Consider the following 25953-nt stretch of genomic DNA (forward strand, 5'->3'; position numbering starts at 1 on the left):
TAACCATTTTCATTCCTTGGTTTGTTTACACTTATACTTTAAAGTTGATGCTTTCTGTAGCAAGTTCATCAGGCATACCCCTCTTCAACCACTGGTTCAACCATTCAGATCAGTTGTTCCACCATTGGGGTCTTTGAAGGTTGGTCACACTTACTTTGGTCCTCATTTTCAACATTGCCACCCAAGGTGACCCTACCAAGAGTTTAGCACTCTCAGTAGCATTGCTATTGAAGGCGCCACTCAAAACTATAACTGGATCAGTTGCAGTTCATTGGAGTTTTATAGCTGGATCCTGTAGGTCTCATTCCATATGTGCCACAGAAGAATGTCATGAAATCAAGTGTATGGGTCACTTCCTAGCAAGTTGAGATCCACCTTAGATAAATCATGCCATTGGCACTTGTCTCTACTCTTTGACAACAACAATACTGTAGAATGGTTGGCGTTAGAGAGAGTGCATGATGCAGCCCCATGTCTCATCGGATCCTATCAAATTATCCAGCCCATACAGGTATGGGACATTAAATAATAATTATGATGATGATTTTATATATATATATATAATATATATATATATTATATATATATATATATATATATAATTCTTTTTTGTTTCAGTTTTTTTACTGTGACCATGCTGGAGCACCACCTTGAAAGGTTTTTTAGTCAAACAAATTGACCCCTGGACTTATATTTTTTTAAGCTTAGTACTTATTCTATTGGCCTCTTTTACTGAACTGCTAAGCTACGTGGATGTAAATGCATCAACACCAGTTGACAAGTGGTGATGGAGGTGGGGGGGAAATACACACACACACACATATATATATATGTGTGTGACAGGCTTCTTTCAGTTTCTATCTATCAAATCCACCCACAAGGCTTTGGTCAGCCTAAGGCTATAGTAGAAGACACTTGCCCAAGGTACCACACAGTAGAGCTGAACCCAGAACCATGTGGTTGGGAAGCAAGCTTCTTACCACCCAGCCACCCCCGCACCTATGTGTCCAAGAGTAAGACAACTGGGGATGATTGGAGTTTAAGCTGATCAAAATGTTGTGTAGATTGTAAATATTGAAAAATGTTCACATCTTGAAAGGTGAGATTAATAGTTGGAAAAATTATGATCTTTGATCACCTGAACTGTTACCTGAACTAGCTATGATTAATGGTGTTTCTCAATACCTTGTTAACGAGATTAATGAGACAACACATTCAGCTGGTCACTCTGACCTGCCAAACAGCAACAATAAAATATACATATGGCGCAAAACTAACGAGGAGCTACTTTGTGGACAATCTCCATGCTAGATATAGTACTCAAATCTCCTTGATGTCACATTTGACCTTAGTTAAAACAAAATGCGGGGAAAGGTGCTCTGGATTCTGTTGTCCGAGATAGTTTGTGTCTGGTGAGTGGTGGAGAAAGGATGGGCAAGGCTGGAACATTTTTAACCTTTTGGTATTCAGATTACTCTGTCAAATGTAATGCTCATTTATCCACATTGTTTTGAATTAACGATGCATTATCTCATAGTGAAGATTTTGATGGTGTGATTGTTTATTTTTAGAACGACATTGTAGGGTAGATGTAAGAGGCTAGATCTGGTCAGTTTGAGCATAAAACATTCAAAATTTGGACCTGTTTTTTTTTTTTAACCATTAACCCTTTTGATACTAACCCGGCCAAAACCGGCTCTGGCTCTGTAGTATAAATGTCTTGTTTTCATAAGTTTTGAATTAAACTCTTCCACCAAACCTTAGTCACGATTTATGGTCCTAACAGTAGCTTAATGATAACTAAGTTATTTTACTAAATTCTTTGTTATATTTAAAATAATTGAAAGAAACTCAGAGCATCACAAAATGAATACGGTAATGAAAGGGTTAATGGTTAATCATATGGGGCTGCATAGGACTGTTGGAACAATCAGTACCTCTTTAACACATCATTGCACTCTTTAAAATGGAAATCATCTGTTTTGAGTTTGACCCTTTTTTATTCCTTAAAATATCACAAACAACACAAACAGTTACCAACAACAACACCAGTAATGCCATGCAACAGTTTCTGTTGTTACATTAACTTCAGTAACTTGGGCTTCAGGTGGTGTTGGGGAGGAGGGGATTTGCAGTGGTGGTCATGAGATTGGTGTGTGTGTGTGTGTGAGAGAGAGAGAGAGAAGAGAGATGATGATTTATGGATTTGTGTGCGTATGATGTGTGCATGGAGAAGGTAGTAGTTGTGGCAATAATGATGATGTATGTGTGGGTTAATGGTGGTGGCGATTATGGATATGTTGTACAGATGTGTGTGTGTGTCTATTGATGCTTTGTAGATATATGGTTGGAGTAGGGGTAAATGCTTTGTGGGGGTGGGGTGGAAAGGAAGGAAGGAAGGAGCAGTGTGAATGTATAGTGTATTTTATATTTAGTATGTGGTGTGTCATACTTCGTGATTGTATTTCTGTGTGTGTGTGTGTGTTGTGTGTGTGTGTGTAATATCTGTATACATGTATTGTGTGGGTGGTGTATATACATGTATATTTTCAGTGATGAAGTGTGTGTGTGTGTGTGTGATCATAAATATGTGTTTTTTTTTCACACGTGTCCAAACTTGCCCTGTAGGTGAGCAGCCCTAAGTTAGCAAGAAACAAAGCATTCACGCACACACACACACACACACACTCACACACAGAAAATATATACATACAGATGCTCTTGTGTGTGTGTGTGTGAGTCACTAGAGAGATAGTTGTTCTCTGTATTGTGATGTGTTAACAGTAAAGTTAGTCCTTCTGGAATAACACTGAGTGGAAAGCATTCAGATATAGAAACCATTATGTTATTGCTCACATGGACACACAGACACACGCATACACACACACACACACACTTATGTGCCTTCAGTCATGCTAATCTCTTTCACTCTTTGTGTGTGTGTGTGTGTGTGTGTGTGTGTGTGGTGTGTGTGTGTGTAAAATCCACTGCAACACATACATATATACACTTTTAATGATGTTTAATATACAATAAATATATATATACATATATATATACAATGTATATATATATATATATATATATATTGTATATCTATTGTCCTTCATTTTTGACTGTTAATTCTCTGTTGCTATGGTGTTGGGGATGGCATTGACAGCAGAGAATGTGGTGGTGATGATGATGATGATGATGGCTGGTTGTAACAGTGAAGTTGTTCTTCTTGATGGTGTTGGTGATGGTAATGATGATGATGATGACTGGTAGTGCCAGTGATGTTGTTGGTGCTGATGGTGGTGGCAGCGATCACTGGTATTAACAATGATGATGTTATTGATGGCGGTCATGATGGTGGTGGTGGTGGTGGCGGTCATGATGGTGGTAATGGTAGTGCCAGTGATAGTAAAGAGCATATTTGTGATTAGTGGGTGGTGCAGTTACATTGTTGTCACCACCACCACTGTTACTACCACCAATACTGCAGTCCCTTGATATATTCTCCATAAATGCAATCTTTTGTGACCCAGTTCCAATTAATTCCCATTTGGGGTTAACTTCACTCAGCTAATTAAAATCCCCCAAGAAACAATAGCACCATCACAACCCTCCGTTTTTTTCCTCCTAACCCATAATTCTCAAAATTTCTCAGCTGGTTTTAAAATAAACATGTCATTATTACAGATGATGATGTGGCAAGCATCCATAGTACAGTGAGAGGTTAGTTTGTTTATAAATTGACTAGCTTCACTTCTCTGTTTGAATGATATGAACTTGCAGTGCTGACAATGTTGGTAAAGGATGACAGCCACAAATTCACATAAGTTCGTAACCCTTACTTGTTTTTTTTCGACAAAGGGATCTTTTATTTCTCATACTTAGGAAGGCATGAAGTGAGTGAACAAGTTGTTGACAGGGAAAGTGAGAACACCACCACTGCTCATAACGACCATCATAAAATGTAAACAAACACACAGGTGCACATATGCTTGCACACACATAGACATACAGACCCCACACGTGTATGTGAGTGCCTGATGTTGACCCGGGTGTGGCTGTGTGGTTAAGAAGTTTGGTTTCCAACCACATGGTTTCAGTCCGGCTGTGTGGTACCTTGGGCAATGATGTTGATAATGAACCACACACAATATCATCCTCATCATCATCCTCATCATCATCATCATCATCATCATGCTAGAGCATCATCTTAAAATGTTTTAGTTGAACAAATCGCCCCCAGTACTTATTTTCAAGTCTGGTATTCATTTCATCGGTCTCTTTTGCTGAACCCATTAAGTTACAGGAATATAAACAAACCAACACTAATTGTCAAAGGAAGAGACAAAGACACACGCACACACACGTGCACACAAACAGGTATCATCATTATCATTTTTATGGCCAAATGCCCTTCCTGTTGCTATCCCATAACCAGACATGTTGTCCTGGACAAGGACACCACGTACCAGTGGCATTCATTTCCAGCCAAGGCAAGAATGGAGACACACACATATACATGACGGGCTTCTTTCAATTTCTGTCTACCAAATCCATTTACATGGCTTTGATCGGCCTGGGGCTGTTGCAGGAAGACACCTGCACAAGGTGCCTTGCAGTGGAATTGAACCCAGGACCATGCGGTTGGGAAGCAAACATTTTACCACATAACCATGGCTGCACCTATATATATCATCATCATCATATATATATATATATATATATATATATATATATTGTATATCTATTGTCCTTCATTTTTTACTGTTAATTCTCTGTTGCTATGGTGTTGGGGATATCATTGACAGCAGAGAATGTGGTGATGATGATGCTGGCTGGTTCTGCATTTTTACACACACATACAAACACACACACACACAAACACACTATGGGCTCCCTAACAATTTCTGTTTGCTAGATTCACTCATAAATTTACACTCATTTATTGGTTTGGGGCTGTAGTAGAAGACACTTACCCAAGATCCCATGCAGTGGAATTGAACCCAAAACCATATGGTTACAAAGTGAGCCATGCTGCACCTATACAAGAAACAATGGCAAATATTTCTTTTGTTTACATTCTTAAGTTTAATTCTTCCTGTGGGTTGTGTAACTTAAGAGATGGGTTTGTGCCATGGTGATAGTCTTTCTATGAGCTATCTGTATTTGTTATTGCTTAGCCCTAGGTTAGTCTTGAATGAATGAACTGGATGTCAGAAGCCTTCTATCCTTGACCTTCCTCTATTGTGGTGACTAGAACATCATTATCCAAAGTTTCCTTGTGTATAAGATACAATGTAGAAGAGAAATGGCTGTTATATCTAATGCATCAAATGATCACATAGGCCATTCATTGGTTTGTTGGAATGTTAAGACACATGGAGTGAACTGGAGCATTGTAGAATTAAGGGCAGTGCCCTAAATGCAGGGTGAATTATATTTCAAGACTTACAGGATGTTCATTCAATAGCTGTTAAGGTGTTTGGAAAGTGATTGTTTTTTTTCACAACTATGAAATATGAATCAACCAATCACATCAGAGCCAAGGTTGAATGGCAGAAACTGTCTAGAAATAGTATATCATCTCTTCTACCCAGCAGAGTGTCATTCATAGTTATTTCAGTAATTAACCTCATGGGATAAGAACTTTACGAAACATCATATTCGCCATTGCTTGCTGTATGAGCTTCGAAAGAAAAGTACTGCTTCAGAAGCAATTGAAAGCATTTGTGAAGTGTATCCAGATGTAGTGAGAGCTCATATATGATATGTCAGTTGTGCTTTAAAGATAGTGGTTGTGATATAGATCTGACAAGTCTCGCTCTGGAAGGCAACCCACTCTGAATGACAACCTTTTGAATGAAACTATTGTTACGAAATCACCAAAATCACCTGTTTGAGCGACGGCAGGTGGTTCGTAACACTATTGTATCAGATCCATGTCAAAGCGCCAGAGATTTAATGCAAAAATTTAATGTGTCCTGTTCAGCTATCCATTAACATCTCATACAAATTGGGAAAACATGCAAAGAGAGAATTTGGATTCCACATGAGCTTACGCTTGAGAACCGATCACAATGTTCCACCAGCTATGGCAGTCTTCTAACCAAGAATAGCAACCTGTCATTTCTGCAGTGGATTCTTACAGGTGATGGAAAATGGGTTTTGCACCACAATAGAAAACAAAAAGACAATCATTATTACGTAATGAGAGGTCAGTGTCAATAACAAAACCAGAACTCTATCCACAAAAATCTTTCTGTGTTTGATGGAACATGAAAGGTATCGGCCATTATGAGCTTTTGGAACAGGAAAGGACCATCAGTGCAGATGTCTATTGCCAACACTTTGATTGTATGAATGAGAAATTATGTCGAAAGTGGCCAGCTTTGGTAAACAAAAAAAGTGTTACTCTCCAACATGACAATGCATGGCCATACTCTTCAAAACAACCCCAAGAAAAAATAAGATCATTAGGAGGAGAAGTTCTTCCACATCCTCAATACTCACCTGATGTAGCACCTGCAGACTTCCATCTGTTCTAATTACTAGAACATTTTATAAGAGGCAAAACCTTCAGAAACAAAGAGGAAGTTAAAAACAGTCTTTCAGACATTTTTTTCAGGAATAGGAATAGGTTTCTATGAAAGTGGCATAAAAAAGTTACTTTCCCATTAGGCTGTAGTAATTAAAAACAATAGTAATTACATATTTGATTAAAACTATTCAAATAAACGTAGTTTACAATTGTTTTTATATCCTTTCTGGTAAAACACAATTACTTTCCGAACACCCTAATATATTCACGTGAGTTATTGTGCTTCCATTGTATAATGTGGTGAAGGCATGTGGCTTTGTGGTGAGTGGTTGGGCTCATGGTCATAAGGTAATGAGTTCAATATCTGGTACCATGTTGTGTCATTGAGCAAGACACTTTATTTCATGTTGCTCCAGTCCACTCAGCTGGTAAAACTGAGCTGTAACTATAATTCAGAGGTTCAAACTTGTCGTTTTCTGTGTCACACAAATTCCCTCTCAGAACTATGTTACGGATATGCATATCTGTGGTGTACTCAGCCACTTGCTCATTAATTCCATGAGCAAGTTGTTCCATTGATTGGATCAGCTGGAACCCTTGTTGTCATAACCAATGGAGTACCAGTTCACTGTAGAGTGTAGGGGCTAGGTATCTGTGGGTTACAGGGTAAGAGGGAGATATGAGGGTGTGCCAGAGAAAGGATTCTGTAATGTAGGTTAGGACCTGTAAGGTAGGACAGGGCAATGTTGTGTGATAATGAAGGGCTGAAAGATTTAGTGTAGGTGCTGATTGGTGGCAGGTAGTGGGGAGTATATGGTAATGTGTGGTTAAGGGTGGGGTCTCATGATGTGGCAGTGGTGGTGAGATGGGGGTTGTTATTAAATTGATCAAGAAACTAAGGAAGCAGTGTGTTGTGGTGGTGGTGGTGGTGGTGGGGTTATGTTTGTGTGTGGAAGGGGTAACTCTGTCTTGTTAGCCCAGCGTGCATGCCATCAGACACAACCATTGTAATGGCTAAAAATATCATTGATTGGTTGGTAGTTAGTTTCCTGCAGCCAGTTGTTTGTGAACACATGCTATTGTATGATTGGTCAGATGAAGGAGCGGTGGTGGGGTTATACATGATGAGGTTGTCACAAGATAAATTGCTGTTTGGGGGGGAGAAGTTGTAAATGGCAACTTTAAATGAAAGCGTACACACTCACCCATACAAGTGTGTGTGCATATATTTTAAGCTCATTCATTCTCATATCCTCATTTTCTTATCCACACATCATACTTTCGTACACATACACACGTTTAAAAACTAGTTTTGTAGAAACTTCTTTCAAAATTGCATTTTTTTTTTTCACACGTTAACTTTGTGTTGGTTGAAATATGTAAAATGTTAGAGAAAGAAACCTAGTTTTTTCTTGCAATAAATACCAATTACATACATCTAAAGCAAATTTTTTTCAGGATCCCCAATTTAGTATTTTGTTATGATGACCCCAAAAATCTTATATGAACCTTCAAGGGTCATATGAACCCTGGTTGAGAATCACTGCTTTAGACTCACCACTTCCGCCCCTTTTTCTTCAGAATGGAGCATCTCAAACCAACAGAGACCATCTACATCAGTGGGTTTCAATCAGGGTCCATTTGACCCTTGCAAGTCCCTTAGATTTTGTTAAAAATTATGTGAAATAAACCGATTATACTTGTACAATATACTTTACAATTTTTTTTTATGCAATTCTTAAGAATATCATTAAAAATGAAATAGGATTTTTTAGACATTGAATGGTTATGGGGGCAGGGGACAGCCAAGTAATATAAGAAGCAAAGGAATCCATAGGTGAAATGTGGTTGAGGACCACTGATCAATGTGATCTTTTGACCTGCTAGAAATAGCAACCAGGACACACACACCCACACCTCCAATCACACTCCTCTCCTGCTTAAGAAAAAGGAAGGACTACTTGGCCAATGTAGTTCTAATATATACATAAAAGATGAGATGCTTACAGTTGGAATGTGTTTAGTCATAAGTCTGCTCAATCATGACTGACCTGGGACTAAACCATAACCACCCATCTCACACACACACCACCACCACCACCTTCTCATTAACACCACTGTCACCTGCCATACATATACCATCACCAACATCACCCCATCATCATCTTTACAACTACCCCCTTCCTCCACCCCACCCCCAGCACACTGTCTCTTATCTGGCTGTTCTGCTATTCTTTCCACCCCACCCCATCTTCACACAGTGTTCCTCTTCCCATTCTTCTTTTAATCATTCCTTGTTACTCTGTGTGTTTGGTGTGTGTGTGTCTATGCATGCATGTGTGTGTTCGTGTTTAGATAGGGTCTGCATATATACATACAGGTATTATTTCTTTACACACATGCGCACACACACACACACACACGTACTTTTGTGTGTGTGTACATATATATATATATAGATAGATAGATAGATAGATAGATAGATATACATATATATGTGCATGTACATGCATGCACACACATATACATACATACATGTATATTGTGTGTGAGAATGTGCGTGTGTGTGTGTGTAAAGATATATGTAAGAAAAATGTGTGTGTATGTAAGAAGTGTGTATATATATATATATATATATATATATATGTATGTATGTAAGAAGAATGTGTGTGTGTATATGTGTGTAAGAAGAATATGTGTGTGTGTATGTATATATATTCATATATACATATACGTAATTGTGATTGCAATGCATGTGTAGAAAGATTGGCTATTTATGTATGTATGTATGTGTTTAATATACACATATGCGCTATATGTATGTATGTATCTGTCTTTCAGTGCCCTTCATTTATTATCTCTCTCTCTCTCTCTCTCATAAACATACTCTTATCTCTATCTTTCTTTCTCAATCTACACTGTTTCCACCCCCACCCCCTCATGATTTATTAAAGCCACCCTCCGACCACCATTGTTTCTCTCCTCTGGCTCCACCTCTTTCGCCTCATTATTTTTCACCGTTTGTTAGGATAATGTATTTTTATTTTTATCTGATGACAGTGTGTACAGCATGGTGCCTTGGCACTCTGCCACGCGCACGCACGCATCTGTATGCGCGTGTGTGTGTTGGAGGGGTACTTGACCATGTGGTGTGTTTTATATGGCCTTGCGTATGCGCTTTAAAAGTAAGTTTGTGCATGTGTTTGTATGCATGTATAGCTATGCATTTGTGGGGCTGTGCATGTGAGTGCACGTATGGCTATACATCTCCTTATGTGTTTATAAGGATGGTTGTTTGTGTGTGTGCGTGTGTGTTTCAACCTATATTGTTTGTATAATGGTTGGAGCAGTTGTTAATGGTGAAGCTCCCCCCAGCCAACCACCACGCCACCACTTCTACTCTACTGCCACATCAATGTTTGCTGTGGAAGGCCCACCATGTGTCTTTGGTTACGAACTGTGAGCATCTGATAGTGGCGTTTTTTGTTTAAGGGCAGCTTGTGGCGGTTATAGTGGTGAATCTTAATTGTAAGATGGAAGATGTATGGACTGAACATGGAGTGGTAGTGGTGGTCTCCTCTTCCTCTTTTCCTACTCCTCATATTCCTCCTCTTCCACCGCATCCGCTTCCACCGCATCCACTTCCACCTCATCCCCTTCCCCTGCATCCTCTTCCACTGCATCATCTACCGCCGCATCCTCTTCCACCACATCCTCTTCCGCCGCATCATCTTCCGCCGCATCATCTTCCACCTCATCCTCTTCCACTGCATCCTCTTCCACCACATCCTCTTCCACCTCATCCTCTTCCACCGCATCCACTTCCACCTTATCCTCTTCCACCTCATCCTCTTCCACTTCATCCTCTTCCACCACATCCACTTCCATCTCATCCTCTTCCACCACATCCACTTCCACCTCATCCTCCTCCTAATCCTCTTCATTCTCCTCATTCTCCTCCTCTTTCTCATCCTCATTCTCCCTCGCCCCATTCTCTCCTCGTCCCTTCAATCATCTCATTTTCCTCTGCACTGAAACATTGATATGTTCACATGTACAGCAAAATCACTTTTAATTCTGCTGTATGCTGGCTTCTACAGTTTCTCTATCTCATTTATTGCCAATACTCTTCCATTGAGAAGTTGTTTTCACCTAAACAAGACAAAGAAATATGATAAAACTGTTTTATAAGGGCTGATGACAATCATCATCATCATCATCATCATTGTTTTTATGCCTACTTTTCCAGTACTAATAGCACAAGACTTCTTGAGACATAGTTCTAAGTCTGGTTGCCCTTTCTGTTGCTAAACTTGGTTTTCTGCATTCATAAGAGTAGAATGGATTATTATTATTATTATTATTATTATTATTATTATTATTATTATTATTATTATTATTATTACTACTACTACTACTACAACTACTTGAAGCATGAAAAAAGGAACTTTAAAAATGATGATGGTGGTGGTGATGATGATGATGATGATGAAACCAAACTACTTTGTCTTCACCATCAAAATAATTTGTTTGATATACTTTTGTTTGTTTTGTGTATTTTTGATGAAAAGATCCTTTTCAAAGAGAAGAAAGGGTAGCTTTTATATTTACAACTGAGTGATATATGAAGTAGATCTCCACACACGTTAAAGCCCGGAGGCAGAGTGAACTGGATCAAAGTTAGAGTGGCTGTGGCTGTAATAGCAAGCAGTGAGAAAGTTCCTGCCAATCAGTCAGAGGACAAAATCAACTGTAAACTTCCTCTGTCTCCATTACTAAAGCACTCAACTTCAACAGAAGATAGTAAAGAGATACTCTGACCATCTACCTGGTTAGTAGCATATCTTTTGAACTGTTGTGTTTGACTGCCAGGCTTCAATATGAATGGTAAAGATGTCTGAATCTCCTTCTACATATGCTACTGAGCTCTACTTCTCTTTGAAAAGGAGCTTTTGATTGAAATTTCAGTAAGAAAATAAATTGTTTTTATTACATACGTTGTTTTGGTTTCCAAATTTGTTTAGATTTTCATATATTTTATTAGTTTCAAATTTTGGCACAGGGCCAGCAATTTTGGGTAAGGGGGCTAAGTCAATCAGATCAACCCCATTGTTCAACTAGTACTTATTTTATTGACCCCAAAAGGATGAAAGTCAAAGACGACCTCAGCAGTATTTGAACTCAGAACATAAAGACAGCCAAAATTTACAGTATTTCAGGAACAAAAAAAAAAGCTATGCAATGGGTCTGTTACATCAGAGGCAACTCTGGGCTAAATAAAGCAAACAAACAAACATACTTCACATTAAAAGATTATCTACCAAATAATACTAATAAAGTTGATGGTATATCTTAGAAGTTTCATTCCCTGGTAAAACTCCATGTATTTTAAACATTTTCTCATGCTCTATCTAAGACATAAAAATTGTTCAGGCAGAGTTACTTCACTTAACTAAAGACCTCAAAATTGTGCAACCTGACCTCATTTTCAAGGTTATTTTTGTTGTAAAAAAGAGTTGTTGTGCAAAAAAAAAACATACTTTACTTGGTAGCCAAACGATTACCTAATCATTTGAAACCTCATACATCAAAATAGGCAGCTCAGTTTTCGAATTCATAAGGAACATATGTGCACATGCGCGTGCACAAAATCTGTCATATATATATATATATCAGGTCATTTCATCATGTTGAACATTTAATCCCTATACATTTTTTCCTCTCATTCCTTTCTATAGTAAAGTATAGGCTCAAAACAGTCATAGACATTTCTATTCTTCCCGAGTGTCAAACTAATACACCTGCTTGCTGTTCTCTGACCTGTCTTCATCTTTTGTTTTCTGTCAATTTGAACTATATATATGTATGTATTTTTATGAGAAAATTGATATCCTGTTAAGTATGTGCATGTGATACTTTAATAGTGTCTTCACACATGCACGCATATATATATATATATATATATATATATATATATATACCTACTTATAGAACATAGTTCCCTTTCTCTCTTACCCATATATTTTATACTTCACATAGATTGACAGGTAAAGTCTGCCTTTCTTTCTCGCTCCCCCTTTCTCTTTCTGTCATACACCATCCCTTTTAACCTACCCCACCCACCTTATCACATTAATTTATTTGAGACTTGACAACCTATCAATCAACCTTACCTATTATGATACAATATGTGTGACACTCACCTAACACTGTCCAAACGTCTCTTGCTACTGTTTGTATGTTACCTTCTTACCTGATACCTGTCTACACACACACACAAATGTGTTTGTATATGCGTTTCATCATTTTAACGTCCACTTTTTCATGTTTGTATGTGTTGGAGGGAATTTGTTGAGGCCGAATTCTCCAGCCAGATACCCTTCGTGTTACCAACTCTCACCCATTTCCAAGCAAGGTAATATTTCCCCATGGCTGAACATGTTTACATGGAAGATTTGAACCAGAGGGCGCTGCTTGTATGATAGTACCCTCTCATTTACAATTGTCACACAATGTACAGACAAGGAGGCACGCACACACACACACACATCCAGTGGGATTTGAATTCAAAACCTAATCAGAAGAAATGCTGCTAAGCATTTTGTCTGACTTGCCAGCTAATAATAATAATAATAGGTTTCAAATGTTGGTGCAAGGCCAGCAATTTTGGGGTAAGTGGGTAAATCTGTTACATTGACCCCAGTGCTTAAGTGGCACTTATTTTATTGACCCTAAAAGGTGAAGTCAACCTTGGTGGAATTTCAACTTATAAATAATAATAATAATCCTAATATAGGCACAAGGCCTGATGTTTTGTGGCAGGGGGGATAAATTGATTACATCAACCCCAGTGCTCAACTGGTACTTATTTATTGACCCCCCCCCAAAGGATAAATGGTAAAGTTGACATTGGTGGAATTTGAACTCAGTACATAAAGTTGGACAAAATGCTTCTATACATTTATTCTGCTTGTTCACTGCCTTAATGATGATGATGATAATATTTGTGATGAAGTTTGCTTACATGACCACAAATTTTGAGGATAGGGGTCTCTAGTTGAAGAAATGCCTTATTTGTTTTAGCTCTTCTATGTTCTGAGTTCAAACCCAGCTCAGGTCAACTTCATCATCCATCCTTCCAAGCTTGATAACATTATATACTGGTCAAATGTTAACACTTTAACTCTTTAGCATTTAAACTGACCGTATTCAGTCCATATATTCTACCTGCTTTATGTGGAAACCTATTTCTTTACTACCCACAAGGGGCTAAACACAGAGGGGACAAACAAGGACAGACAAACGGATTAAGTCGATTGCATCGACCCCAGTGCGTAACTGGCACTTAATTTATCGACCCCGGAAGGATGAAAGGCAAAGTCGACCTCGGCGGAATTTGAACTCAGAACGTAACGGCAGACGAAATACGGCTACGCATTTCGCCCGGCGTGCTAACGATTCTGCCAGTTCGCTTTATGTTGAAACCAGCCAGATCTGGCTTTTCATGCCTAACCTACAATGTTCATTCTAAAATAATCACATCATTGAAATCTCTAAGCAACAAGACAATGCACAATTAATTTAAAACAATGCAAACGAACAAGTACTACATTTGACAGAATAATTTGAATGCTTGAAGGGTTAATATATTGTATTGTTCACAAATTTTGTGACCTTGCATCTCTGTAATGACTAACTGGAATTCTAGGAGTGAAACTAGTTGAATAGTGAACACAATATAGTATTTTGTTATGCCTCAATCTGATTCAAGTTCAAATCACTTCAGAGCTGACTTGGCCTCTTGTTCCTCCACTACTGAAAAAGGTTTGTCTATAAAAATGAAATTTCAATACATTTCCTTTCCTTGTCACTTCTACCACCACCACCACCAGCCTCTATTATGTTGTTGCGTAGCCCCAGGCCAGTCCTGACCAAAAGCATTACAACCATCATCTTCCTGGCTTGTACAGAGAACTGCATTATCTAATGCAGGAGTGTCCCACACACAGCACGCGATAATGTTTTGTCTGACAGACAGATGGGCAAATGGATGAACGGACAGCCAGCATTCACATGACCATACATCCGTACACTTATACACACACACACACACACACACACACACACACACACACACACACACACACACACACGTGTGTGTATGTGTATAAACACACACACACACATTCATACATTATAAACCACATCCATACACATCACTGTTTGTGCTTGATTTTCATAGCTGCCATCATCATCATCATCATCATCATTGTCAGCATCTCTGTCACCGCCATTATTATCGCAATCATTATCACTATTATTCCTTCTACCACCACCGTCATCGTCATCATCGTCGTCATCATTGTCTCTGCTGTTGTTATTTGAACTTGTTATTGATTTCTTAATATAATAATAATAAGCCATTGTAATAAAATATCATTTCCCTAATCTCAGCGTACATCCAATCAGCTCTACTGTTGTCAGCCTCGTTAACCCTTCTACCACTACCATCTTTCTTGTCTTGCTTTTATATGACCACCACCACCTCATATCCTCTGCTTCTCTTTGAATTTTCATCCAGTTACCTGCTTCTTCACTCTTCTTACCATTGTCATCGTCATCAGTAACCTTATCAAGACTTCTTCACTAACTATGAAATCATCAATAGGGTGGTTAATGGAGGAATTGGTGGACTGTGGTCAAAAATGCCTTGTCGTATTTGGTTAACTTTCTTTACAGTCCAAGATCAAATCTTACTGGTATCAATCTTTGCTTTTCTACCTGCCATGGGGGGATGTCGATAAAATAAGGACCAGTGAAAGGAACTGGTTTAGTCAACCATAACCTGTCCCCTCAAAGCATGTGACCGTCTGTTAATGTTAACGCATGATAAAGTTGGTGGAGGAGGGAGCTTTCAGAGATGGTAGAGAGCAACATATAAATACCTTAGATGTGCCACCTGGGTAGGCAAGGTAGTCAGTGCCTACCCTGAATAAACTAGATCGATAGTAACATTTTCCTTTTATGGCAAAATATGCACCAAATTCAATAAAATTATAAAGATTACTCTGATTACTATGCATAAAATACAAAATATTTTATCTTTTTGTAGATTAAGTAGGCATAATTCGCCCCTGCCTTTCAATCTCAGTATTAAAGCTTCACATAGTATTGCTGTAGTACACATGCTGTGTACATTCCTACAACATTTTTTTTGCATACTATAAAGGCAGAGGTAAATCTGCCTCCAACTCAGTTGTGCACCTGTGTTTTGCTTTTTTTGTGTGTGTGTGTTTTACTACATAAACATCACCAATTGCCTACCCCAAGTAATTACTGACGTGACATACCTGCTTTTTATGTATCAAGTTATGTCACTTTGTTACATTCTAATGTGTTAATTCCTGAGGGAGAAATCTACCTTCCTTGTTCCATTGCTTGAGAAAACACAAACCAGTCATGTATTGAGGTCAATCTCTTCCCCCACTTCACCCAGATTTCTGAACTTGGTATTGAAACAAACGATTTTTGTTGTTGTTGTGTAACCATGATCACACTTATTACATAATGATCCACAAATTTACCATGCGCTCTAAATAATTTGTTAAATCACTAATTGTGGTCCACATCCAAATGGTCCCAATATAATATACTATGTCACATGAAGTGACTGGTTCACTTCATAACAACCCCATGGTTTGGCTTCAATTCTGCTGTGTGACACTTGGAACTAGTGTCTTCTACTATAGCTTTGGGTTAACCAATGCACTTAGAATTAAATTTGAACGCAGAAACAGTATGGAAGCTTATCATGTATTAACCCCTTATTGGTTTATCCCGAGTTTACTTGTGCATCGCAAATGTATCTTTTTAGAACCAGTGTTGCCATAGTGTGCAAACCAGCTGGGAAAAGTTTTATCAAAATTGATTCACAGAGAAATCCTAAATTTCACTCCTAAGCTATTAGCATGTTTCTGGGTGTGTATATGTATGAATATATGTGTGTGTATATATACACACACACACACACACACACACTTCTACTCGAGTGAAATATCTTAAATGTCAAATTATTGAATTTGTTGCCATCACAGCTGAATGAATGGATTACTTCAATCTAAGATGACATATTACAGTGGTTGGCAGCCTGGATTGTAGGGTATCTGTTCCAAATGGCAGAATATAAATAAATACCATTTATCAGCTCCTTTATGGGGGGTAAAAAATTGATTTGAAATAAAGTCAAAATCCTTTGCAAATGCTGCTGATATTGGCGCAGGAGTGGCTGTGTGGTAAGTAGCTTGCTAACCAACGACATGTTTCCAGGTTCAGTCCCACTGCGTGGCATCTTGGGCAAGTGTCTTCTGCTATAGCCCCGGGCCGACCAATGCCTTGTAAGTGGATTTGGTAGACGGAAACCGAAAGAAGCCCGTCGTATATATGTATATGTATGCGTGTGTGTTTGTGTGTCTGTGTTTGTCCCCCTAGCATTGCTTGACAACCAATGCTGGTGTGTTTACGTCCCCGTCAATTAGCGGTTCGGCAAAAAGAGACCGATAGAATAAGTACTGGGCTTACAAAGAATAAGTCCCGGGGTCGACTTGCTCGACTAAAGGCGGTGCTCCAGCATGGCCGCAGTCAAATGACTGAAACAAGTGAAAGAAGAAAGATTGGTTTCAGATTTTAGTACAATGCCAGCAATTTGGTGGGGTAGGAGTTAAGTCAATTACATCGACACCCCAATGTTTGACTGGTCCTTATTTTATTGACCCACAAAGAATAAAAGGCCAGGTCAGCCTCAATGGAATTTGAACTCAGAACATGAAGACACACGAAATGTCACTAAGTATTTTCCTTGGCATGCTAATGATTCTGCCAGCTCGCTATCTTATAGATAATGCTAATATTGGTACCCTAAAGATGGAGTCTTCTTTACAAAAACAGAGAATGGTTAACAATGGTTGGGTTTTTGGGGTTTTTTTTTTTTTTTTTTTTTTTTAAATTTCTGGAAAATTATTTGTGTGTGTATTTACTTCGTTTACATTTGTCTTATTCTAATTTCCTTCTCCAAACAGGTTCTACGCCCGAGACTCTGGACTTCTGAAATTCAAGATCTATGCTGGACTCCAAGGCCGCAACCCGCCACCCACTGCCCGCCGTCTGGTTGCTTTCACCTTTCATCCTTATGAGCCATTTGCCATTAGTATCCAAAGAACAAATGCTGAATATGTGGTCAATTTTCACGTCCGGCATATAGCCTACGAAGCTGATTAGGTTGCGACCTCTATCATGCCTCTCTGTCTCTCTCTCTATTCTGTCACTGTCTTCCATCTATTACTTCCTCATTGTCCTCCTCTTCTACTTCTCACCATTTTCATCCTTCTCTCTTTAATGACAATTTAATTCTAGCTCTCCATACATGGTTTTATACAAACACATTTTGACATTTTATTCAATACACATATACACATGCATTACATGGACATAACACAATAGTTACTTGTTATATTCAAAATAAATAACATACACTCATATTGTGTGTATATTAAATGGTGTGCACTTTACATGCATATTATGTCATGCACACATAGTTATAATAATGTATAACTTAATTTCAAATAATTCATTAAAGGTCAGTATGTATCTTGCTATGAGCTTTTCAAATGTTGAAAAGCTCATGATGAGTGGAACGTGTGGCCATTTGTAATGAATCATTTTAACTTAATGTGATATATATCTTTCTCAACATCTAGCCTTGTCCTAATACTTTAACTGAAAGTAGCTTTCAGTGCTAAACTACCCTTTCATCTGTGTGTGTGTGAGAGTATGCCTTCAAGTTTTTCCATGTTCTCTCTCTTTCTCCAACCATTTAAGATGTGTGTGTGGCACCAAAACCATGTTCCTCTTCCCTCTCCTTCCTTCCTCCTCCATTGGAAGCAGTAAATTTAATGCTTTTATTATTCCCTCTTATTACCCACCCATCTGCACATGCACACACGCACACACACACACAGTTTTCATGTTCTTTTACAACTGCAGCTAAAACCTGAAATATCTTCCTCAGTATTTCAGTTTTGTAATTCCAGTCTCCTATTAGCTGATTCCTAGTCCAGCTCATTTGGTTTTGTTTTTATTTAGATGATATAAATCATACTGGTTAAAAATTATTTGTAACTTTTTTTTTTTTTTTATGTAAAAACTTTTATCAAAGTACATTTGAGTAGACTATACTAGTCTGAAGAGGATTAATAAGGTCAATACACCCATAGTTGTCCCCCTTGACTGAGAAAAAGAAACATTAAACTTATATTTCATTGGCACATAATTATCTCCCCTGCAGTTTCTGAGCTTGTTAAGGTTTTCTTTTACCTGCTTTTTTTTTCTTTTTTTTTTTTTGCTTTCCAAAAAACCTTCCGGTCAAGAATATTTTGTATATAGCATTTAGTATCTCACCCTTTAACGTATGTACCCAAATTCATACTTTTCATTTATTTGAGCTATTTCTCTTAGCTCTTTCTTATAGTCTTTTTACTATGGCTCATAAACCAACATTAGATCGCTTGTCGACAGTGTTTGTGTGATGAATGAAAAACCACTCTCTCTCTCTATCTATCTATCTCCCCTGGATTGGATGCTAGTCCACTGCCATTTTAACTTCTCTGTGCAAACCATTACCTATATTGTAGTTGGGTGAAATAACTGAATCAGCAAATGTATTGAATGCAACACACCACCTTCCAACCTTCTAATGAGCTGAGTAATTAGTCATTATCTCAGCTCATCATATAAAAGCTATTAGTCAATGAGGAAACCTCTGTGTGGTCACACAACCTACCAAAAATATCAGCTAAATCACCCTCAAATCACATATCTTGTTGTATTAAAAAGCAAGAATACACTAGATAATGCAATCTTAGCTCACTGTCTCAATAAAAGACTGGATGGTCAGAAGTGGAATGTCGTTGATCTCATAGGTCTATCAGATCATGGCTAATCTGGGTTTAATTAATCACTTGCTCTAAACCGGGTTACCTCTTAATCTAAATGCTTCATCCTCAATGACAGAACACTTGTCTACTTCCTTTAGACTTAATCCATCATCAGGCTTTACAAAGCCGTCACTTGGTCCCTGGGTACCTCTAGCAGAAACCCATTCTGGCACGAGTATTTCACATCAAGAATCTGTTCTGATAATACACGACTTCTTTCCTTCGTTCCCAGATCCTAATCAATCACAGAAGACTCTGAAAATATTATTCATGGAAAATACAAGACTACGAAATCGTGGTTGACTTATGACAGGGTGGAGGGTAAAAAAAAGAGCACAAACAGGGGGGCAGGTTGCCTGGCACTTTGTCAGTCATGACAGTTAGTGTTCCAGTTAATCTGAACAAGGGAACAGCCTGCTCGTGAAATTAACATGCAAGTGGCTGAGCACTCCACAGACATGCAAACTCTTGACATAGTTCTCAGGGAAATTCAGCGTGATACAGAATGTGACAAGGTTGGCCCTTTGAATTACAGGTACTACTTGTTTTTGCCAGCTAGAGTGGACCAGAGCAATGTGGAATAAAGCATCTTACCCAAAGGCACAACACACTGCCAGGAATCGAACTCACAAGCTCGTGATTGTGAGCTGAATATTCTAACCACTCAACCACCCACTTACATGGTCTGAAGCCTAGTATCAAAAATGCTTGAACTCCTAGTCGTAAGAGAATCCTTAATCTTTTAGCATTCAGATTTCTCTGTCAAATGTTGTGACCCCCTTTGGTCGTGAATGATTATGGGATTGCACCTAGAAAGTTACCCTCTGAGGCACGATGTTATCCAAGGGAAAGGCAAAGTCCGATACAGCTTGGCACCAGTGACATCACAGCTCATTTATTAATGTGCAAGTGGCTGAGCACTCCACAGACACGTGTACCCTTAACGTAGTTCTCGGGGAGTTTCAGCATGACACAGAGTGTGACAAGGCTGGCCTTTTGAAATACAAATACAACAGAAACAGGAAGAAAGAGTGAGAGAAAGTTGTGATGAAAGAGTACAGCAGGGTTCATAACCACCCCCTGCCAGAGCCTCATGAAGCTTTAGGTGTTTTCACTCAATAAACACTCACAATGCCCGGTCTGGGAATCGAAACTGCGATCCTACGACCGCGAGTCCACTGCCCTAACCACTGGGCCATTGCGCCTCCACTCTATCAAATGTAATGCTTATTTATTCACATTGATATGAATTTGTCATGCATTACCTTGTAGCTTTGAGATTTCAGCAACAAGATTTTTAAAATAATATTTTGGGATAAGTAGGCGTAGGAGTGGCTGTGTGGTAAGTAGCTTGCTTACCAACCACATGGTTCTGGGTTCAGTCCCACTGCGTGGCATCTTGGGCAAGTGTCTTCTACTATAGCCTCGGGCTGACCAAAGCCTTGTGAGTGGATTTGGTAGACGGAAACTGAAAGAAGCCCGTCGTATATATATGTATATATATATATATATGTGTGTGTGTGTATGTTTGTGTCTTTGTTTGTCCCCCTAGTATTGCTTGACAACCGATGCTGGTGTGTTTATGTCGCCGTCACTTATTAGTTCGGCAAAAGAGACCGATAGAATAAGTACTGGGCTTACAAAGAATAAGTCCTCGGGTCGATTTGCTCGACTAAAGGCGGTCCTCCAGCATGGCCACAGTCAAATGACTGAAACAAGTAAAAGAGAAAAAAAAAAAATAGAAGTGTAAGAGACATCTGGCCTGTTTGGAGATAAAATATAGAATATTTTGATTGGATATGGCCAATTTAAATGCTAAAGGGTTAACTTATACCGAACTTGGCATCATATCGTCATATGTTTGACGATTGAAAGTGGAGTGTGTGTTTGTATGTGAATGTTCAGAGGGGTTAATGGAGAAAGCGAGAGGGTGTAAGAGAGAGATAGTGTGAGGAGGGTCTTCATGGATGGAGTAAGAATTGTAGCAAGTGAGAGAGATGAGTGGGGTAGGGGAGCAGCCTGCTGACCAAATGTAAACAGTATACAGACATATCACACATGTGCGTGAACATACACACATAGATGTGTGACCAGCAGCACAGCAGAACAAAAACCTGTGACCATCGACCCCAGACAGAAGGGGTAAAAGCACAATGTTTTATTTGTTTGTTTGTTTGTTTGTTTGTTTGTTTGTTTGTCTTTGATGTTTTTTATGGTATGTCATATGTAATCTTGCTTTGATATCTGTTACACATTAAACATCCTTAAAATATTTGGAGGTGTGAGATTAGGGGAGGGTTGAGGGGCAGGGAAGGCTAAAAATAGCATTGGTCCCTGCAACACCCTACATCTTCCCCTAACATCCCCTAATCAATCCCCCTTTTTTTTTTTTTTTTTTTTTTTTTTTACACCCTTCCAAATCAGTGGTTCTCAACATTTTTAATATCCAGACCAGATCCCAACCTGGATTTGTTTTTAGGGGGCCACTCCCAACAAAAGTAAAACACAAGTCAATGGAAGAAAATTTTATTACACTTATAGAGAGAAGACTGTCGGGAGGCGGGTGGGGGGGGGGTCGAAGGATGGTCGCGGATCACATGTGGCCCTGTGAGCCATGGTTGAGAACCGCTGTTCTAAATTTTGCTTCAGAATTTTGGGTTTCTTTCACAAGAATTAACTGTGTGAGGTGAATAACAAAACTTTCAAACATTCAATATTTCTAGGGATGGGGTGGAGGAGATGACTCCCCCACCCCACTCTTCTCAACTTTCTAAACATTTTTTAATTTCCATTTTTTTAAACAAAAAAAATTATATCTCTTCTTTTTTGTTTGTTTTCTTTATTCTTTTTTTTTTTTTTTTGGTGGTGCGTGTATGTTTTTATCTAAAATATGAATCTGAGAAAAAAAAATTTTTCGTTATTTTTCTTTCCTTTCCTTTTCTTTGAAAAGTTTATTGCAGGTTTTTTTTTTTTTTTTTTCACCTTAACACTTCAATATACAGACACCTATTTCTTTACTACCCACAAGGGGCTAAACACAGAAGGGACAAACAAGGAAAGACAAACGGATTAAGTCGATTATATCGACCCCATTGCATAACTGGTACTTAATTTATCGGCCCTGAAAGGATGAAAGGCAAAGTCGACCTCGGCGGAATTTGAACTCAGAACGTAACGGCAGACGAAATGCGGCTACGCATTTCGCCCGGCGTGCTTAACATTTCTGCCAGCTCGCTCGCCTTCAATATACAGACACCGACAAACACGCACCTGCACACATGCACACTTACATATGCATTTTAGTATTCACACCACCACACTTCAACATATACACACTAACATATACAGAATTGTACTAATACACTAACATGCATCAGTACAGACTGATGCACACACACACACACACACACACACACACACACTCCTCCCCTTACTACCAATCACATCAACATCAGTCTCAGCATCACATATTATCATCATCATTATCATTTTCATCATCTTCGTGGCCATGCTGTTGTTCCACATTCCACTCCTTTTGTAAATAGAAATATAGAAATATTTGAATCTGAAAATGGTTTCACTTGATTTCCTACTCTAAAATAATGGATTTTGTTCCCCCTCTGGATCCCCCCCTCCTCTCTCTCACTTTTTCTCCCCTCCTTCTCCCCCCCTCTCTGTTCCATCCTCAGAAATCTGTGCATTTACAACACTGTGTCTCCTTGGTTCAATGTACAATGTGGATCTGTGGTAAGAGGCTTACTCCCCAACCACATGGTTCCGGGTTCAGTCCCATTGTGTGACAGCTTGGGCAGGCAGGTGTCATCTACTATAGCCTCGGGTCTACTAAAGCCTTGTGAATGGATTTGGTTGACGAAAACAGAAAGAAGTCCATCATGTGTGTGTGTGTGTGTGTTAGTCCCCCACTACCACTTGACAACCAGTGTTTGTGCATTTACATCCCTATAACTTAGCAGTTTGGCAAACAAGACTAACAGAATAAGTACCAAGCTTTAAAAAAGTATAAATACTGGGGTTGATTCATTCAACTAAAAATTCTTCAAGGCAGTACTCCAGCATGGCCATAGTGAAACAAATAAAAGATAAAAGCTTACTATATATATACTCTGTGGCTATTTTACATCGTTTATGTGGCACTCCTGTTATGAACTAACATTAAATTGTCAGAAATGGCCAGATTTTGCTATTATTCAATTACAAAGAGAATTGCTTTGAAAGCATTCGTTGTAGAACTGAACATAAAGCTACTTTTAGATGCTTAAGAAAAGTGTCCTGTCTTACTGTGATTTATAGCAAATTGCCTCTCATTCAGGGTAATTGCAATGATGTTTACAATTACAGATGTAAAAGTTGAAGGTTTTAGAATAATGATGAAAGACTCTACATAAATTATCATCATCATCTGTCAGTCTGCCCTATGATCCCAGCAGACAAAATGGAAAAGGTATTGCCCCCAGAGGATGGTGAGGGAGATGTGCTGGAACTGCCACTCTGACTCTGCCCCCACCCCTACACTTGCAGGTAGCCATCTCCACCCCCACCTCCCCTCAATAGCAGTGAGCAGGGATGTGGTTCAAGGGTCAAGAACACCAGGCCTCCAATACCACACGCTCAGCCATAAACCTGTCAGAGAGCAACTGTTGTTTAATTATATATATATATATATATTATATATATATATATATATAGGCGCAGGAGTGGCTGTGTGGTAAGTAGCTTGTTTACCAACCACATGGTTCCGGGTTCAGTCCCACTGCATGGCACCTTGGGCAAATGTCTTCTACTATAGCCTCGGGCCGACCAAAGCCTTTTGAGTGGATTTGGTAGACGGAAACTGAAAGAAGCCCATCGTATATATATATATATATATATGCGTGTTTGTGTGTCTGTGTTTGTCCCCCCAACATCGCTTGGCAACCGATGCTGGTGTGTTTATGTCCCCGTTACTTAGCGGTTCGGCAAAAGAGACCGATAGAATAAGTACTGGGCTTACAAAAGAATAAGTCCCGGGGTCGAGTTGCTCGATTAAAGGCGGTGCTCCAGCATGGCCACAGTCAAATGACTGAAACAAGTAAAAGAGTATATATATATATATATATGTGTGTGTGTGTACATATAACAAGTTTCCAGCTACCAAATCCACTCACAAGACTTTGGTCTGCCCAAAGCTGTAGTAGAAGACATTTGCCCAGTGTGCCACGCAATGGGACTGAACCCAGAACCATGTAATTGGGAAGTTTGCTATCTCTCTATATATAAATGGCAAAATGTCTGCATGCGTGTCCTTTATACAAATCCACAATTTTTCAGTTAGAGGGCTCGCACTTTCTGTGGTCACTCAAAACCGTCCAAGGGTGGTCGTGCACATCTTTACATTTCCCCAGTCATCCCGCAAAGCCATTAAAAAATCAATAGAAGTGACTTTTTGGTGAATTTTCTATCCGAAACTCAATCAAAATGCCTGAAACTTGATTCACCAATTGAATGCCAGCTAGCTGTATGTGATTGGTCGGAGATTTGGACAGTACCCGCGTGTATATGCGCACATACACAGCTGTAGATGCATGCACTAGCATTATGACCCAGCGTTGCCAGGTCATAGTGCTAGTCTTAAATAAAATTTTATTTAAAATCCTAACAATAAAAGATATTCCCCACCATTAGACTGACCTTATTGTAGGAGTGCATGGAAGGAGATGTATTCTGACTGCAATTTTTTCTTTATAGTGGAAAAGAGCCCATGCTGGAACACTTACCCTGTCTACCATGTCCACTCACAAAACTTTAGTCTACCCAGAGCTATAGAAGAAGTTGCCCAATATGTCATGCGGTGGGACTGAACCCAGGACCATGTGGTTGGGAAGCAAACTTCTTACCACACAGCTACAAAAGTAATAGTATTATAAACTGCAATGTTAGCCACAACGATAATAATAGACTTCAAAATGTAAGTAAGTAAATAAGCAAAACTGGATATGTATCCCCAGTGTTTATAGTATTGGCTTATTGACGGATATATTAGTATGTTTGAGGCAAATAGTCATCCAAATCAAACGAGTACCTGGGACTAAATTATTCTGAGCCAGAATTCCCTGTACTAACATTAAAAATGTGGGGTGGGGTCTTGAAAAAAGTGAGTTAAAGAAAGAGGTGATTGTTAAAATAAAAAATGTCTGAGAGGCACTGGTCTGGGGTGGTATTTATCAATGGGCCGATCCATAAATCTTTGAAAATAAGCAACACCTTTAGCAGTACCAAACAGATGTGAACAGAATTACCAAAGTCTTCCATTAACCTTAAAAACCAATATAAAGATATTCTATATTTATGTTTGATCATCAGATACCAAGTTATTTTTAGGTCTATGGTAGAAATGACACAGCATGTGGCTGTGTTGTTTATAATTTATCAATC

General features: G+C 38.9%; 1 protein-coding gene and 1 long non-coding RNA gene across 3 annotated transcripts in view; one reads left to right on the plus strand and one right to left on the minus strand.

The window, feature by feature from the left end:
• Positions 1-20441, plus strand: part of LOC115220371 (DET1 homolog) — a 174078-nt gene extending 153637 nt beyond the window's left edge. For both annotated transcript variants that reach the window (XM_029790485.2, XM_036509870.1), the window contains one exon: positions 17608-20441. In XM_029790485.2, the coding sequence (XP_029646345.1) occupies positions 17608-17806 (199 nt within the window). In that variant the 3' untranslated portion in view covers positions 17807-20441. The remainder of the gene's footprint in view (positions 1-17607) is intronic.
• LOC118766489 lies at positions 1562-21387 on the minus strand. The gene is made up of 3 exons (XR_005002427.1): positions 21277-21387; positions 13640-13643; positions 1562-1599 (listed from the first exon to the last, which is right to left on the minus strand). It is a non-coding gene; the product is annotated as an uncharacterized LOC118766489 (long non-coding RNA).
• Positions 21388-25953: the final 4566 nt, after the last annotated feature.

The sequence above is a fragment of the Octopus sinensis genome, linkage group LG16, assembly GCF_006345805.1.
Source record: "Octopus sinensis linkage group LG16, ASM634580v1, whole genome shotgun sequence".
NCBI classification, from domain to species: Eukaryota; Metazoa; Mollusca; class Cephalopoda; order Octopoda; family Octopodidae; genus Octopus; species Octopus sinensis.